Source organism: Thunnus thynnus, chromosome 21, assembly GCF_963924715.1.
Source record: "Thunnus thynnus chromosome 21, fThuThy2.1, whole genome shotgun sequence".
NCBI lineage: Eukaryota > Metazoa > Chordata > Actinopteri > Scombriformes > Scombridae > Thunnus > Thunnus thynnus.
In genome coordinates, this window is record NC_089537.1 from 10,920,638 (window position 1) to 10,935,753 (window position 15,116).

Genomic DNA, 15,116 nt, shown 5'->3' on the forward strand with positions numbered 1-15,116 from the left:
TTAAATCCACCAATCTACCAAATTAGACAGTAAGGAAACTGTGTAATATGCTTATTTATTTATTTGATAAGTACAGGGACACCGCATAATCATCCGGCACAAGCGTGCGCAGTGCCTGTTCACAGGCAGTTCAATTCTTCTGGGAAATGCATTCTGTGCGGAAAGTTCTTCCAGACGCGCTTCAGTTACCGCACACACTGAAATCACTTCACCTAACTACACTGTTTCAGATTTGAGTACTGTGCAAGTGCCCCTGTCTGCCCTGCCTTTCCTGTGAAATCTGGAAAATGGGAGGGTGAAAAAAAAGACGGTTTATAATTGATGTTTTCCCATGGAACAGCCCCTCCTCCCCGCGACACAGGCTAACCCTCAGGTGGAAGAAATCTTTTAAGATTTTTTTGTGGGATAACATCAGGAGGGTTTGTCTAGGCGAGCCAATCAAGTCCCTCCCCTGCTATAGATCGGTGCTATAATACAAAGCAGTAAAAGCGGTCGCCTCACACAAGCGGCTGCAGCTCGACTAGAGATCCCGTGGCTTTTAATTCCCTCGCTACTTTTTTTTAACCCTCCTTCGATGTGCCCCGTTATTACCATTTGTCTGAGGCGTTCATTTCCGCACCTGCCACGGTAGAGACCAGGCGAAGGCGAAGTAGAGGAGGAGACAAGGGCATTGCGAGAGCCGGGAGAGGCAGACGGTAGAGATAGCAGCGGCGACTCGTTTGAGATCTTAAAGGACAAAAATGCTGCTCTGGACCAGAATCGTATTGGTCGGTCTCATCTGCTTGTCCTTGGTGTCCTCTGGGATGGGATGCGGACCGGGCAGGGGCTACGGCAGGAGAAGACACCCGAAGAAGCTGACACCTCTTGCGTACAAGCAGTTCATCCCCAACGTGGCGGAGAAGACCCTCGGGGCAAGCGGCAGATACGAAGGCAAGATCACAAGAAACTCCGAGCGATTTAAAGAACTGACTCCCAATTATAACACAGACATCATATTCAAGGATGAGGAGAACACTGGTGCCGACAGGCTAATGACTCAGGTAAGGAGACAGAATAACCTTTTTCCCCCCACTGCCCGTCTCCTAACGCACCATCACTGCGCACTGCAACAACCTCCTTGTCAGACTGATTGCGCACCTTAAGTGAAGTCTGTTCTACCCGCTGCTGAACTCTTCACACTGAGCCTTTTAACTTCACTGTAAAAGCAGATGCGCTTTATGCACCAGCATGGGAGTTTTTTTTTTTTTTTTTTTAAAAGCTGCAGGCTTGAAGCGAATGTAGAAATCCAGCTGGAGAAGTGATGTGCAGGCGGACAGTCAGGACACTCGGCCTTCATGATTGTGACAGTGTATTTAAAATATTAATGTGCCCCTCTCCTCATATCTATATTTGTATCTATGTGAGGCTCTATTTGTTGTCTTACAGGCGCACATTCACATTAACTTACATTTTATGAAGACATCCAGAATTTGTTGCCTATTCACGCGTTATATTACAGCTTGTTTTAAGCGCATTTTTCTTTATTCCAGCAGAGAGCTGGAGATGCGCACCGCTTCAAACAGCCGGGCTTATTCGGGCATGGCGTGGCTCATTCAGACATTTTCTCGCACAGGCTGCTGTAATTTAGCCTTTCGCATGGTGTGCATCAGTGCATGAAAGCGGTGATATTTCTTTGAGAGTGTTCTGAACACTATCAGGACTTCATAAATGGGTGGGACTCGGTCATGTATAAGAGCAGGGCGCACATGAGTGATGATGCCTTACACAAACGCAAATGCATGGAAGATGACATGTTTAAAATAAAAAATACTCAATGCCCATGTAGGCTGTTAGTTATCAAAGCTCATAACTCGTTCTGTACATATAAAACGAGCCTCACAATACATCGCAGAGATGGCTTGATTTCTCTCCAGGCTGCAGGATGCCGCGTCTCTTCAGCATGACTTTTAGCACTTAGATGCTGGTGAATTATTAAAAGCGCTTGGGTGATATTGGCTCAGTAATAATAAAATGCCGGTGGTGATGGTGGTGGTGCTGCTGGTGATGAAGCCAGGCGCGCGCCGGAGTCCCTGAACCCGTGCCTCGCACCATCCATGGGCACGAGCTCCGATGAAATATTCACTGTGCGTGCGGTCTCGGCGTCCCTCTCAGCCCTCCCCACATCTCCCTCTGTGATACACCTATAGGCTCTCAAACACAGACATCATGAAATTACAGTCGCGTGGTGATGTGATGCCCAAAGTGAGGTTCAGGGACCCCCCACGTATCCTCAGTCTTCCCAGAGTCTCCAGCAAAAACAAGAATAGTTTGATTTCACCGGTATTTTATTCATTTCTGAGAATATAGAGTAACATCTGCCTGCAATGCTTCCAATCTCAGTAAAACGCACCACCTGCTGTATAAACTGCTGTGTTTACAGGTCTGTATCAAATCATACTAACAAGGCGAGAGTCACTCAGACAAAAGGGGATTGTATGGGGCGTCTGTGGCTTAGGTTTGTCCAATTTTGGGGCCTATTATTAGCAATGATTGGGGGTTACTTTCTGTTTTAAAGATTTATTTTAAATGAGGCCGGTGGTTATAGCTTCTGCTTCATCATCCCTTTTCCGTTCAGCATCCCAGCGTTTATAGAAAACACAACAACTGTGTGAAATGTACATGAAAGGGCTGTTAAACGCCCCTCACTGAGCCTGAAACGCAATTTGAACTTATGACCTTTGGTCAGCGGGAGGCCATAGTAATTAAAACAGGTGAGCTTGTCCTTATCGTACATGACATTGAAATATATGCATCTAAAAGACTGGGGTTGTTGCTGTTTTGTACTGGCTACTCTGCCAGTGGCATAAGCATTATCACATGGGGATTAACGCTGTGCCAACGATTCTTGCGCTCTTCCACGGCTTTACGCATGAATCCTGTGAGCTTTTACGCACGGTTTTTTACGCAATAATGTAGTGGACTTCTCCTTGTTAAACAGAAGTTATGTTTATACATGAAATGAGGCATGTGGCTGCAGTAGCTTCCTAAAGTGTGTGCAATAAATGAACAAATCACAGAATGAATTCACTGCAGTCTAGCAAAGCCTGGTAAACTCCATAGTCTGATTTGAAGGAGCGTTTGTACCACTACCTCCCTCAACCATTAAGACACATCTCACTCCGGGGAGAGTTGCCAAAAGAGGCGTTTTTACAGACATTTACAGATGAATAAGAGCACCACTCTGGAGGCTGAGCTGCAAAAATGTCCATCTTGTCCACAAATTACAGCGTCATATTCAGTGTTAAGGATATATTTGTGAGTTGAATGAGTTGCAATGTACCCCATAGGAGAGGTGAAGTTTCATGTCTGCTCAAACTCCTAATTCCACGTATTTTTAATGAAGTTTGACATATTTAAATAAAATTAAAGAGACAACTTGTGAAGCAGCATAAGGTGTTGGGTGGATCTTGTGATAAGAAAATGAAAGTGAAGAAAATTCCCTTTTTTAAACAGGTAAAACTATGGCAGCCCGACTGGCAGATTTCATATTTTACACTAAAAAAAGAGACTAAGCTCCAATACTAGCTTGAATAGCTTTTAAAAGTGGATTTTTTGCAGTGTAGTACTGTTGGGACACTGCAGTCTCTGCCCACAGTGCAAACGAGTCGGAAAAGAGATGAGCTGGCGGCTTGTTTGCACTGACAGGTAGCTGATAAGTGTTTCCTCTAACCAAATAATTTGTGAAAAGATTAAGAGGGAGGCTGTTGAACAACTTTACCCCGAGCACAAAGCGCCGGTCCGGGGCGCCCTGCTGGGCTTCACGGTGGCTGAGCAGAATTTGGCTTGATTTGCGGCACACGACCTAATGAATTAATAAATAGGTTAAGCTTTACGGCTCTTGACTCCGACAATCCCACTCAGAATGTGGGAGGTTTTTTTTGGGGAGGGATGTTTTGTATTCATCACATTCTACAAGTGTGATATCCTCATAAATCAGCCACTGATATATGTGGAAGCCCTTTTTCCCCCCTTTTTTTTGTTATACGAGTTTTTGGGTCTGTGTGAACATTCTTGCTTTAGGACGCATAGGCTGTCCATAAGGGGGGAAAGACAGTGGTTCACACACACATATAGACGTTTCTCTGTGTGCCTATACCATCCTTGGATATTTCACAAGTCTGTCAGTCAGCAGGCAAAACACCTCGACTTAAGGAGGCATGTCACGTTTCCAAGACTTTGCAGGAGAAGAATAATGAAAGTTTCCCTCCGCGGTTGGACTGAAAAGACTCTTTGTGATGTTTTATTTGACATATTGGTTGAGTGTTGAGAATAGTTGTCTTGGAGAAGGCCAAGCATCTTCATTGAGAGCGCGCGGAGAGGTTGGGGTGCGACGATTTATTTATAAGACAAACTCCAGATATTTTAAGGCAGCAGCTGCTCTTGGAGATCATCTTCATATCATCTGCATATCAATTATTTATTTAAAGAAAACAGACAACTTGCAACCAACAAAGGACTCGGTCATTTCGTGGCCTAATAGCTACAAACTCATGAATTCCTAATGCAATGCATGTTGTGCTCAATGCAATACTTTTTGATAGAAAGGGACGCTGCTCGCACCTTTCCAAGACTGAAGCCCCATATGTTATAGGCCAGTGAAGCGAATGCGCTGCCTTATCAATATTTCATCAGCAGCTTTCTTATCCGAGATGTGCCCTCTGACGCTGCTGCTCACACTGAGAAATGCAAGCTCACATTCAAGGATCAGAGCTGCTCGACCACCTTTGCAGTTCAGTTCCTGCAGCTGGGAGGAATCAGGAGCGTCAGGTGGGGAGGGGTGGAAAGGTGAGGATGAGGCTTCAGCGAGTCCAAATCGATTTTTAATTGTTATTACGATTTAATGGACAAAGCAGAGATCAAGCAAACATACCAGGGATCTTTCAAGAAGAGACAAAACATCATGTGTGGCGCATGTGGTCCAACATTTCTCTGATCAAAAGATGATATGTGTATATTTAGTCACTTATGAGCACCTCCTCTTTTTGATAACAGAAATTGTGCCAATGTAATAAAAGCTTTTCGTCTCCTGGACAGCTTATATGACTGAAAACACCCAACATACTGTATGACACAACAAGTAACAAACTGATCCATTCCTCCTTCCCGCAGAGATGTAAAGACAAGCTGAACTCGCTGGCCATCTCAGTGATGAACCAGTGGCCCGGGGTGAAGCTGCGGGTCACCGAGGGCTGGGACGAGGACGGACACCACTTCGAGGAGTCGCTTCACTACGAGGGCAGAGCAGTGGACATCACCACCTCGGACAGAGACAAGAGCAAATACGGCACTCTGTCCAGGCTAGCGGTGGAAGCCGGATTCGACTGGGTCTACTATGAATCGAAAGCCCACATCCACTGCTCTGTGAAAGCAGGTATGCTGCAGGGCGAGAGGGGAAACCACTCAATTGTTCTGTTCATGTGTGCGCACAGGGGGGAAAAATCTATCACCAGTGCGCATTTCACATCAGGAGCGATTGTAATCATTTAGAAGAGCAGGTGCAGCTCGGGGAAGCTGCAGCGTTGCTTTATCTTTTACATAAGTTTCATGCAAAAAGCAGAGTTTTATCAGCTGCGAGAAGGGGAGAGGTCAACTAGATTATTTTCCATGCGTGATGTGAGGAATTCAGACCTCAACCAAGTTGAGGATGAAACCAAGTTTCCAAATCCCCTGCTTCCGGTGATGAGTTGTTTGCAACATATAGGCTGCGGGATACTAAGCTTGACACTGGAAAGTTTATAAAATGAGTTTAAATCTCGTTAAGAAAAAAAAGAGAAAGTTTTGGCCAATTTACGCATCAACACTTTGCTATTATTAGCCATCAATTAATGATTAATCAAAACAATTAACTACTAAAATCTATTTTATGAGCTTAACTGGAGTGAAAGAGAGAAAGAGTGAGATTTTTTCTGCATTATGAAATTGTAAATATATTTTTCTATGAATGATGTATGGGCACATCCCAGCCTGTGGCGTTATGAGCATTTCCCATGCAGCTTATTTCTTGATCTTACATCGCCCCACACTGTCTCCTGGTGGGAACCACGTCCATAATCTAACAAGGCTTCTCGATGTGACCTAGAATAGCAAACGTCGTTATTGTTCTCTGGATTTTTGCACATGAGCAGAAACCAAAATAAGCTGCTTCAAGTTATGTTGATAGTTTTAAATTGGGGGAACAGTTTGTATTCGGTTATATACGAGAAAACTTAAGAACTTTCCCGTTAAACCTTTTCCCACCCCCAGATCTCATTTATATTAGCTTTGACAACCACTTTTTTATTTTAAAACCTTCTTTGTGGGTTATTTTTTTGGCTAAAATAATCTACCTCTGAGGCCTCCACTAAGCTACAGGACACCTATGGGGTTTGGAAAATATTTCCTCACACTGATTGATGAGCCATGGCTCTTTTTTAAATTGATAAATCCCTTATTTATCATTCAACACACACTTTTTTAGATCACACTATGGGCCAGGCCGACGTGTCATTAGGGGTCATGCGACTTTACCAAAAGGATTTGGGGGTAAATCTGGTTTTCAGTTGTCACCTTATTTCATGCTCGGGAATCTTAAAAGAAGATTAAAAGCCCCAAATTCTGAGTAGGAAACCCCCTTTTTCTGTGTGCAGGACAGTGTGATCCTAGAGACTGGTATGTGAAGAGCTCCACCAAGGCCAAAATTATTGTCATCAAGACTGACAACAAAGCAGGGAGAGGTGGTAGAAAGAGGGACATTGATGTTGCACAACAGAAAGCATTTAAGAGTCCGGACCCTCATTTAAATTCAAATCTACAACTCGAGAGGCTTGGAAAAGTGGCTCCACTGGGTAAATAGTAGTTGTGAGTCGCCTATTTGTGTGAATTGTCACATAGAGGTTTCTGCACCTGAGTAAATATGGGAAGAGTAGCTGGGAAAGGCGTAAGTGTTCTTTACCGAGAGTAGCTCGATCCACAAGCTGATTTAGAATAACAATGCCTGCTCTTTATTGGGTTTTTTAATTAAGAATAGATGAGCCAAGGCTTTCAGTTTTCTCGTCTCAGACAACGTGGGCCAAGCCAATACGCATTTGGCATGGAGGAGCCGACAGGCATCATTATGCAAAATGCATATGGCCCACCACGATGTGGAGGAAGGAAGAAAAAAAAAAATACACATACGCACAGAAAAGGGGGGGTTCTTGAATGGTCTTTTGAATAGGGCGGTGGTCCTGGAACTGTAATGAAAGCAGGTGTGATTTATTTTATTTTCAAAAGTCCTAAAAGTTTGAAATATTGTTGGTTTGGAACATTTTAGGAGTCTTTAAGGTGTTTTAAAATAATCTTAGGGAACCACAATGGATTCTTAATAAACATTTTCTCATTTTCTGGTGTGAAAGCATGTTTTTTTTGCCTAAACTTCAGTTATGTAACAATATAATCTTTTATTTCAACAGAAAACTCAGTGGCAGCAAAATCTGGTGGCTGCTTCCCAGGCTCCTCTTCAGTCACCATGCAGGATGGATCCATGAAGGCGGTTAAAGACCTCCAACCCGGCGACAAAGTCCTGGCAGCAGATGACCATGGAAACCCGATTTACACAGACTTCATCATGTTCATAGACCAAGACTCGACGACCAGGAGGCTCTTCTATGTGATCGAAACCGACTCCGGCCAGAAAATCACCCTCACTGCGGCGCACCTCCTCTTCGTCGGCCACAACTCCACGGACGCGGAGGAGAGGAGGTCGGCGATCTTTGCGAGTGAAGTCCAACGTGGGCAAAAGGTGTTCGTCTTCGATGACGAGCGAAATCGACTCGTGCCTGTGACCGTAAAACGGATTTACACGCAAGAGCACGAGGGCTCGTTTGCGCCGGTGACCGTGCAGGGGACCGTCGTGGTGGACCAGGTCCTTGCGTCCTGTTACGCAGTGATCGAAGACCACGACCTGGCGCACTGGGCCCTGGCACCTGTCAGGCTCGCCCACTGGGTGTCCTCGTTGCTTTTTAGTTCCCAGCCACAAGTCAGTGCACAGAACGACGGAGTGCACTGGTACTCCAAGATCCTTTATCAATTAGGAACATGGCTCTTGGACAGCCACTCGATCCATCCACTTGGGATGTCAGTATACTCGAGTTGAAACCTCCACTACAGGAGCAGAGTGAGACTTTAAATGTAGGACACACGAACTATTCAGTAGATTAAAAAAATAAAATAATAATAATAATTAAAAAAGAACAAACAAACAAGACAAAGGCCCCAGCGGAGTTGGGATATTTATTTCAGTGACTTTTCTATGATGTGTCCCCTTTCAAAGAATGAACGGAGCCTTAAAAAGTTTCTCTTTGAATAATTTATTCTCACGTGAACTCGCTGCTGTCTGTCACACAAATGGATTCTGAGAGGGTGTGAGCAGCAAATTGTGCATAATCTATTTTTGTATATCTCAAATGCAAAAAAAAAAATGAATGAAAAAAATGGAGAAAAAAATGAAAAAAAAAAATGAAAAAGAGAAGAAAAAAAGCGCAAAGAGAAAGAAGACCATGTAGAAAGGAGCTAACTTTGACAGGTTGTAATGTTCATATGTGCATATATGTGCAACTGACTGTTATATTTTGGGGAGAACAAACTTCGCGGGGTTCCATAAATTATATTTTTATACACAGAATTGTAAATTAGATTTTGACAGATCGCTACCGAATCACATTTCGTTATTTGAAATAGTGTAAGATATGAGAATATATTTTAATTTAAATACAGTAGTTGGGAAAGTATTGGAAAATCTTGTACTGCTTGGTTTATTAAGAATTTTATGATTTTGGAAACTGTTGGTTTAAGTTGTCGGAGAGGGACAGATATTCTGCCTCATGTCTGCATTCTCTGCTTTTTTCTTTTTGTTTGTGTTTCTATTTTTTCTGTTTTCTTCTGAGAAAAATATTAAAATGCAGATTCTGACAATTCAGTAACAGTTAAAGTAGTACTGAAACAGTTTCGTTAAATAAATTAATAAGTAACTCCTGTAAATGTACTAAAAATGTATTTTTCTTTTCATATTTTGTAATAGGGAGATAGTTTTATAGAAATGACCTGCGGCAGATGCACAGTTTGGATAGTCTATATAGCCAGACCATACCAGTTAACTTTCATAACAGGGCGATGTGTCAAAAAAATGTCTAGAGTTTATTATTTATATGTTTATTACAAAATGAGATAAAGAAAATCTTCAAACTTGCAGTTGTTACATGTCTTTGTCTGACTGAGCTTCACAGGAAACACAAAGAGGAACATTTAAATCACATTATGAGGCATTTCCCAGCCAAATTAAGGTCTTAGATTAGTTCCTGGAACACATCATCAGTGTATAAATCAGCTATCACCTGTTAAGTTATTTTCCCATTTGGCACAATTATCTTTTATAACGAACTGAGCATTCATTTTGGGTGATGAAAACAATGGTTATAATAAGTGTATAAGAATGATTTTTAAGGTTATTGAATGAGTTTTAGTCTTCTGGGAGAGCTAAAGTATTTCGCTCTGGTTGGCAGCTTCTACAAAATGGAGAATATTGCGCTTTGAAAAACCTATTGCATGCTTGCGAAATGTTGAGAGCCCATGTCAAATTTAACGAGGTTTGCCCTCCGCAAATAACTTCTAACATGCAGACAAATTAAACAGAAGTGTGTTTGTTGGCCCTCAATCTGCTTCTCGGTGTCTGCTGGTTGAGGTCAGATCCTCCTTTACATCCAAAAAAAGAAGGAATACATTCATTTTAGTTTAAATCACAACATGTGTTAGTCTTTAGAAATCACTATAATCCTACAATATTTTCTTACGAACTCACAGTGTACGTAGCAGACAATAGTGACGTTGTATTGATGTATTTTTTGTCCTCTTTGAGATGTGATGTGGTATTGGTTGTCTTAAATTGATTACAGCATCACTTTCTCCCCCTCAGTAGCCGTGTTATTAAGTTGTACAAGGGCGACACCATGTGGCGTGTCAGCGGTACTGCTGGTTGGCAGCAGCTGGAAATGCTGTAAAAAGGATTCTTCAGCAAGGAGTTGTGAATACTTTCATGTGAAATCTGACAAAACTCACAGGCACAGAGGAGCAGCAGCTGCTTTGTATGAATCAGCTAAGAAATAAATGAATATATGGCAGATTTTTGAGTTTGTAGGCTCACTCTGACTATTTAAAACGTGATCCTACTTTACACGATAGACTGAATAATTAAATAACACAGGTCTAGTAAGGAGCACAAGCACAAAGGAAGTTTAGAGAATACATTTAAATTCAAATTATGTCATGTAAAATCTTCTCAATTACAACATCCCTCAAGTGATCAAACCCATCCTTCACCCAGACTTATCAAAGGTAAAAGAGGCCATTGAACCTGAGTTTCTGAACACTGTTGCAACATGAGCAGGAATTCCATTTCCTTCTCTCAGGTCGCCCACATTGTGTTTTGTTGTTGATATTGTGAGGTGGAAACTTGGTGAGGGACAAAGTGGCCCATCTCTCCCGGCACTGTGACCTTGGGTCCCTGACAGATACAAAAGCGTCCGCGCAGGGCAGCATTCCTCAGAGCAGGTAAACAGAGCCTCCTCTAATCCCTCTGGGGGCCCTCAGTCTGCTGGAGCTCAACAACGGCTTTTACAAATGTTGACATTTGCAAACATGAACAGTCTGGCATTCTGGAAAACAAAACTCGCTGTTTCTAAGAGAGTTCTGCAAATGGCAGCGCTCCTTCTTTCCAGGCGAACATTTACTCCTCTGTGGCAGCAACCAGTAGAGTGCTCAAGACCTAAGTGGTAAGTTGGAGCAAAAAAGAAAACCTAAAGGGATTCTTAATGAGCCATCACACCTTTACCACCACCTTCACTATCATTAAACTGAAAAAGAGGGCTTTACAATTTAAGACAGACTAATGAGATACATTAGTAGTTTTGAAGAAAGTGGCTAGATAAATGATACAGTACATGTATGGAAGTAAATATGGACAAATCTTGAGATATATAAGGTATAGGCCTACTTGATTATAAAAATCTGATCAAAATACAGAGAAACAATCAGAGTTGCTAAAAGGAGTCATAATGTATGACAATTAAAACCCTTAAATTTGAATAAATTTGCAATATTTTGGAGAGTTCTCATGACCTTTCCTGTTGGTCATGGCTATGAGGAATACTTGGGGAGTGCTTAAGTTCATGAGAAAACAACATGAAATCCACAACATACAGTCTGCAACAGTTTTACATTGGTGGTTTGAGTATTATATACAGTATGAGAAGTACATTATAGTTTCCATTGACCTGAAGGTAGTCTTTTTTGATTTTAGATGACATTCCTTCAGATCAATGGTTCCCAAAATGAGGGAAGGGACACTTTGAAGTGGTCCCGAGATTAATAGGACAGGAAAAATAACTGTTAGGCTAGTTAAAATTAGATCGCTTTTGACTCTTCTCTGCTATATTTTTCTGGTGAAATACTGGATAGTTTTACCTTGTCGGGCTTCATACAGTCATTCAAACAATCCAAGAGGTTCATAGGAGAAAATTAATCTCTGGTTGAACTGTTTCCAACTAAAAAAGCACATTCAACCAGTGACGAGAGGTCGCAAGCAGTCACTATTTCAATTTAAGAGGTCATCAGCCAAAAAAGGTTGGGAACCACAGCTTCAGATCACCTCTATTCCAGTAGGTATCTACTTTTGACTGTGGTTGTTTTGGTTTTAACTGCTTAAGTTTTTGGATTAGTTTCAAGTGCCAGCCACTCCATAATACACAATAAAAACACATAAATGTCACTTTTTATATCAAAAAGTTTATTTTTTTCTAGTTTATAGTATCAAATTTTCTTTTATAAAAAATATTCAATTTCTTTAAAAACAATTCCATCTCATTAGAAATATTGCACAATTTACAACATGTCAACAAATTGCACATTGATTTCTGAATTTTCCAACACAAAAAATGATTACTTCATGTCATACATAAAGTGTGAACACACATGACAGGATGGTTTGTCAACAGTTTGAGTCAAACTCAAAGTCAACTCAAGAGGTTGGATTTTCAACAGTTTGAGTCAATATTTGGCACACCATACTGTTCCAGATGAGCGAACCACTGTAGTGTCTTTTTCAAAATCCAACCAAATAATGAATGTCAAGAAGTGGGGATGACCTTTGGTGGAGTGAAAGCCATAAAGCGGCTTTAGAGTTACGTGTCTGCTCTGTGAACCCGGCTGTCGTCACAGAGATGGAAACCTCCATCCACTGGGCTAACAAACAATGGTAATCCAGGTAGGCCACCCTGCTTGATACAGAAGTCTTAAGTTCATTCAAGGAAAAGATGAGCAACTGTCAAATATATGCAAGTCGGAAGAACAGCGACAGCAGGAAAAGCAGTGACAGAGGGGAAATGTGGTGGATCCAATAGACTGAATGCAGCAACAGCTATTTAGTGAGGGAAGTAAAGAAAAGTGAAATCTTCATTTCCAAGGTCCGAGGCTGCGTGGCTGTAAAAGGACTGAAAGTGTTAGAGTTAAAAAGACAGGAAAATTGACAAGGCAGCATCACACCATTTTCAAGTATGCTGGGGGAAAGTTTGTTAAAAAAATGTGTTAATCATTCAGTTTTGGTGACACCTGTGGTGAGTAGTGGTCACATCAGGTGTGTTTTCACAAGAAAGATCTCATGAGTGCCATCCGAAACTCATCTGTACAGCTACAACCTCAAACAAAGTGATTATACAAGGAGCATATCAAGTGTTTTTAGAGCACAATCCCGCAACAGCATATTTTTACCAAAGTGATCTTTCTGCAAAAACACACCATCGCTACCCTTTTAATCTATAATTACAGTCTGATAAATGTAATGGACCATATCACTGGTTTTGCATGTCTTAGCTCTATACCAGTTTGTGCCTCTTATGTAATCAGTGCTTCAGCTTTTACACATACATTAGATCACATTAGAGTCAAAAATCTAAGCCACCGGTTAAAACAAACAAACAAAAAAGTGTAAGGTAATTTTGAAAATAAACATTGCTACTTTTGCAAAAAAAAAAATCTATCTGGTGTAGAGTATACTTTAACTATTCCTTCAACCAAACTGAGGGCAAAAGTTTGATAAATAAATCTGATCAGATATCTTTTCGTTTTGATGATGGATTGTATGAATCTGAAAATTAAGCGAACTTTAAATGATTACATTAGAGGTACAAACTGTGGCTAGCTTTTGTGCATTAACAATAAACTGCCTGACCTAAGTTTCAGGTGTTGGAGATTTGCAAAATAATAACCGTCAATTGCATTATCATGCATCAATAAATGAACTTAGACAAAAAATAAAATAAAGCTAATTCTCCTCAAGTTGTAACTAAAATCAACAACTGCCATGGCTGTGGGAAATGTATCTAAAAAAAGAATATAATTTGTGGTCAGCAACAAATTATAACCTATTTATAACCCAATATGTTGACTTGCTAAAACATGCTAAACCATTAGTATGGTCACTTTAGAGCTGAAACTTGAAGCTAACCACATTGATGACTGCTTGTAACGCTGCTCTGTTTAAGAGGATGTGACCTAAAGAAACAGAAAGAGTGAAATGATTATTTTAGCAGGATGTCAGTGCTCCGATTCACCAAACAGACCTGTTGAAAAAAAAAGTTGTAAGTTAGTGTTTATAGAAAATTCTTTTGACTCAATGCCAGTATAACCATTGTGAAACTAGTCATTCATAGCCATGATGGTCTGTTATGCAAGCACAAGAAAAGCCCCATAGACAACTTTGAAATGAACTTAACTCACACAAAATAGGCCATTTTGAATTAAAATATTTGCCTACTGCAACCATATGAGGTAAGATGTTACTGCTATTAAACAGCCTAAAGAAATTACGGTGAAAAACATATCTTAAGGTTCAAGGTGCATATATGTAAGAAAATCTTAAAATTAAGGTACAAATAGATCCAATATGAATCTGTTCTGGCAGTACAAGACCAGGTGTCTTATAACAATATTACTATGACTGGCATTGTCGATACTTTTTCAAATCCACAGGATTTACCACAGCACTCAATATCAAGTGTAACGCACAACATTGAAAGACAGCAAATACACATTGTTAGGGAACAAAAACCTCTACATCAGTTCAACTCAAAACAAAAAGGAATAAAACACAAAGAAGTCAGTTTAGAACAACTGTACAACATAAACAAAGACTTGGAACCACTTAACCTCAAGTTTTACAAGGACTTAAGGAATTTACTGAGTTTCAACAGTTTCAGAAACCACATTTATCCCCAAGCTTGTGGTACTTAAAGCATGTTGAGAATCTAGTGTCCTTTAATGTGCAGCTAATTTCTAAAACTTAGTGGATTTTTCAAGTAATGGCTAATTTAAGGGAAATACCACTAAATTTACAAGTTCAGTTTACACATGCAGGCAATCACAGGGGCCAATTAGTACTTGTGAACATGAACAACTCTTTCTCAAGTCTCAAAACCAGAGAACCAAGAACTTGATCTGTGATGTCATCCAGATGCACAGCCAGAAGTTAATTTTCTCACCCTAAATAAAAGATTTTGTGGAAACCCTCCAAATTATCTTTGTAATATAGTTTGCGCTAACCCAAAAAGACATCCTGGTAAATCCGTTTAGGCTATTGTTACATTTACATTAAATCATTACTTCACCTTTTGCATGTCCTATACTGTATATAGCTGCACATTAGTATGACATCACGGTTAAACTGGCAGGACAATATTTCTTTTGTTGACCATGAAGCAAATAATTTCAATGCCAAAATTCAGTGGCATTCCCCTTCATCTATATGAGGTAGTATTTCCTGCCATATAATCACTAGTGTCAGCAATTCTAAAACATTAACTAGAATAAATCCTTAAAAAAATGTGAATTAGGCACAAGGTGTTTAAGAGTTGTGTATAAAGTATAAAGCATGTACTTCAACGTGAGTACCCAGGACCTTATAAAATACATAAAAAGTATAAATTAATAAAACGTGGCTCAAATAATAAAAGAGACCTCATTGTAAACGCAACAGACACATGGACATCACACAAAACCACACATCTTTGGGC

At 40.6% G+C, this 15,116-nt stretch overlaps 1 protein-coding gene across 1 annotated transcript; it reads left to right on the forward strand.

Annotated features, from left to right (window-relative positions):
- The first annotated feature begins 263 nt into the window (after positions 1-263).
- Positions 264-9,246, forward strand: shha (sonic hedgehog signaling molecule a). Its single transcript, XM_067578454.1, has 3 exons — positions 264-1,040; positions 5,149-5,410; positions 7,470-9,246. Exons 1-3 carry the CDS (start codon positions 741-743, stop codon positions 8,150-8,152), a joined length of 1,245 nt encoding a protein of 414 aa, XP_067434555.1. The 5' UTR covers positions 264-740; the 3' UTR covers positions 8,153-9,246.
- Positions 9,247-15,116: the final 5,870 nt, after the last annotated feature.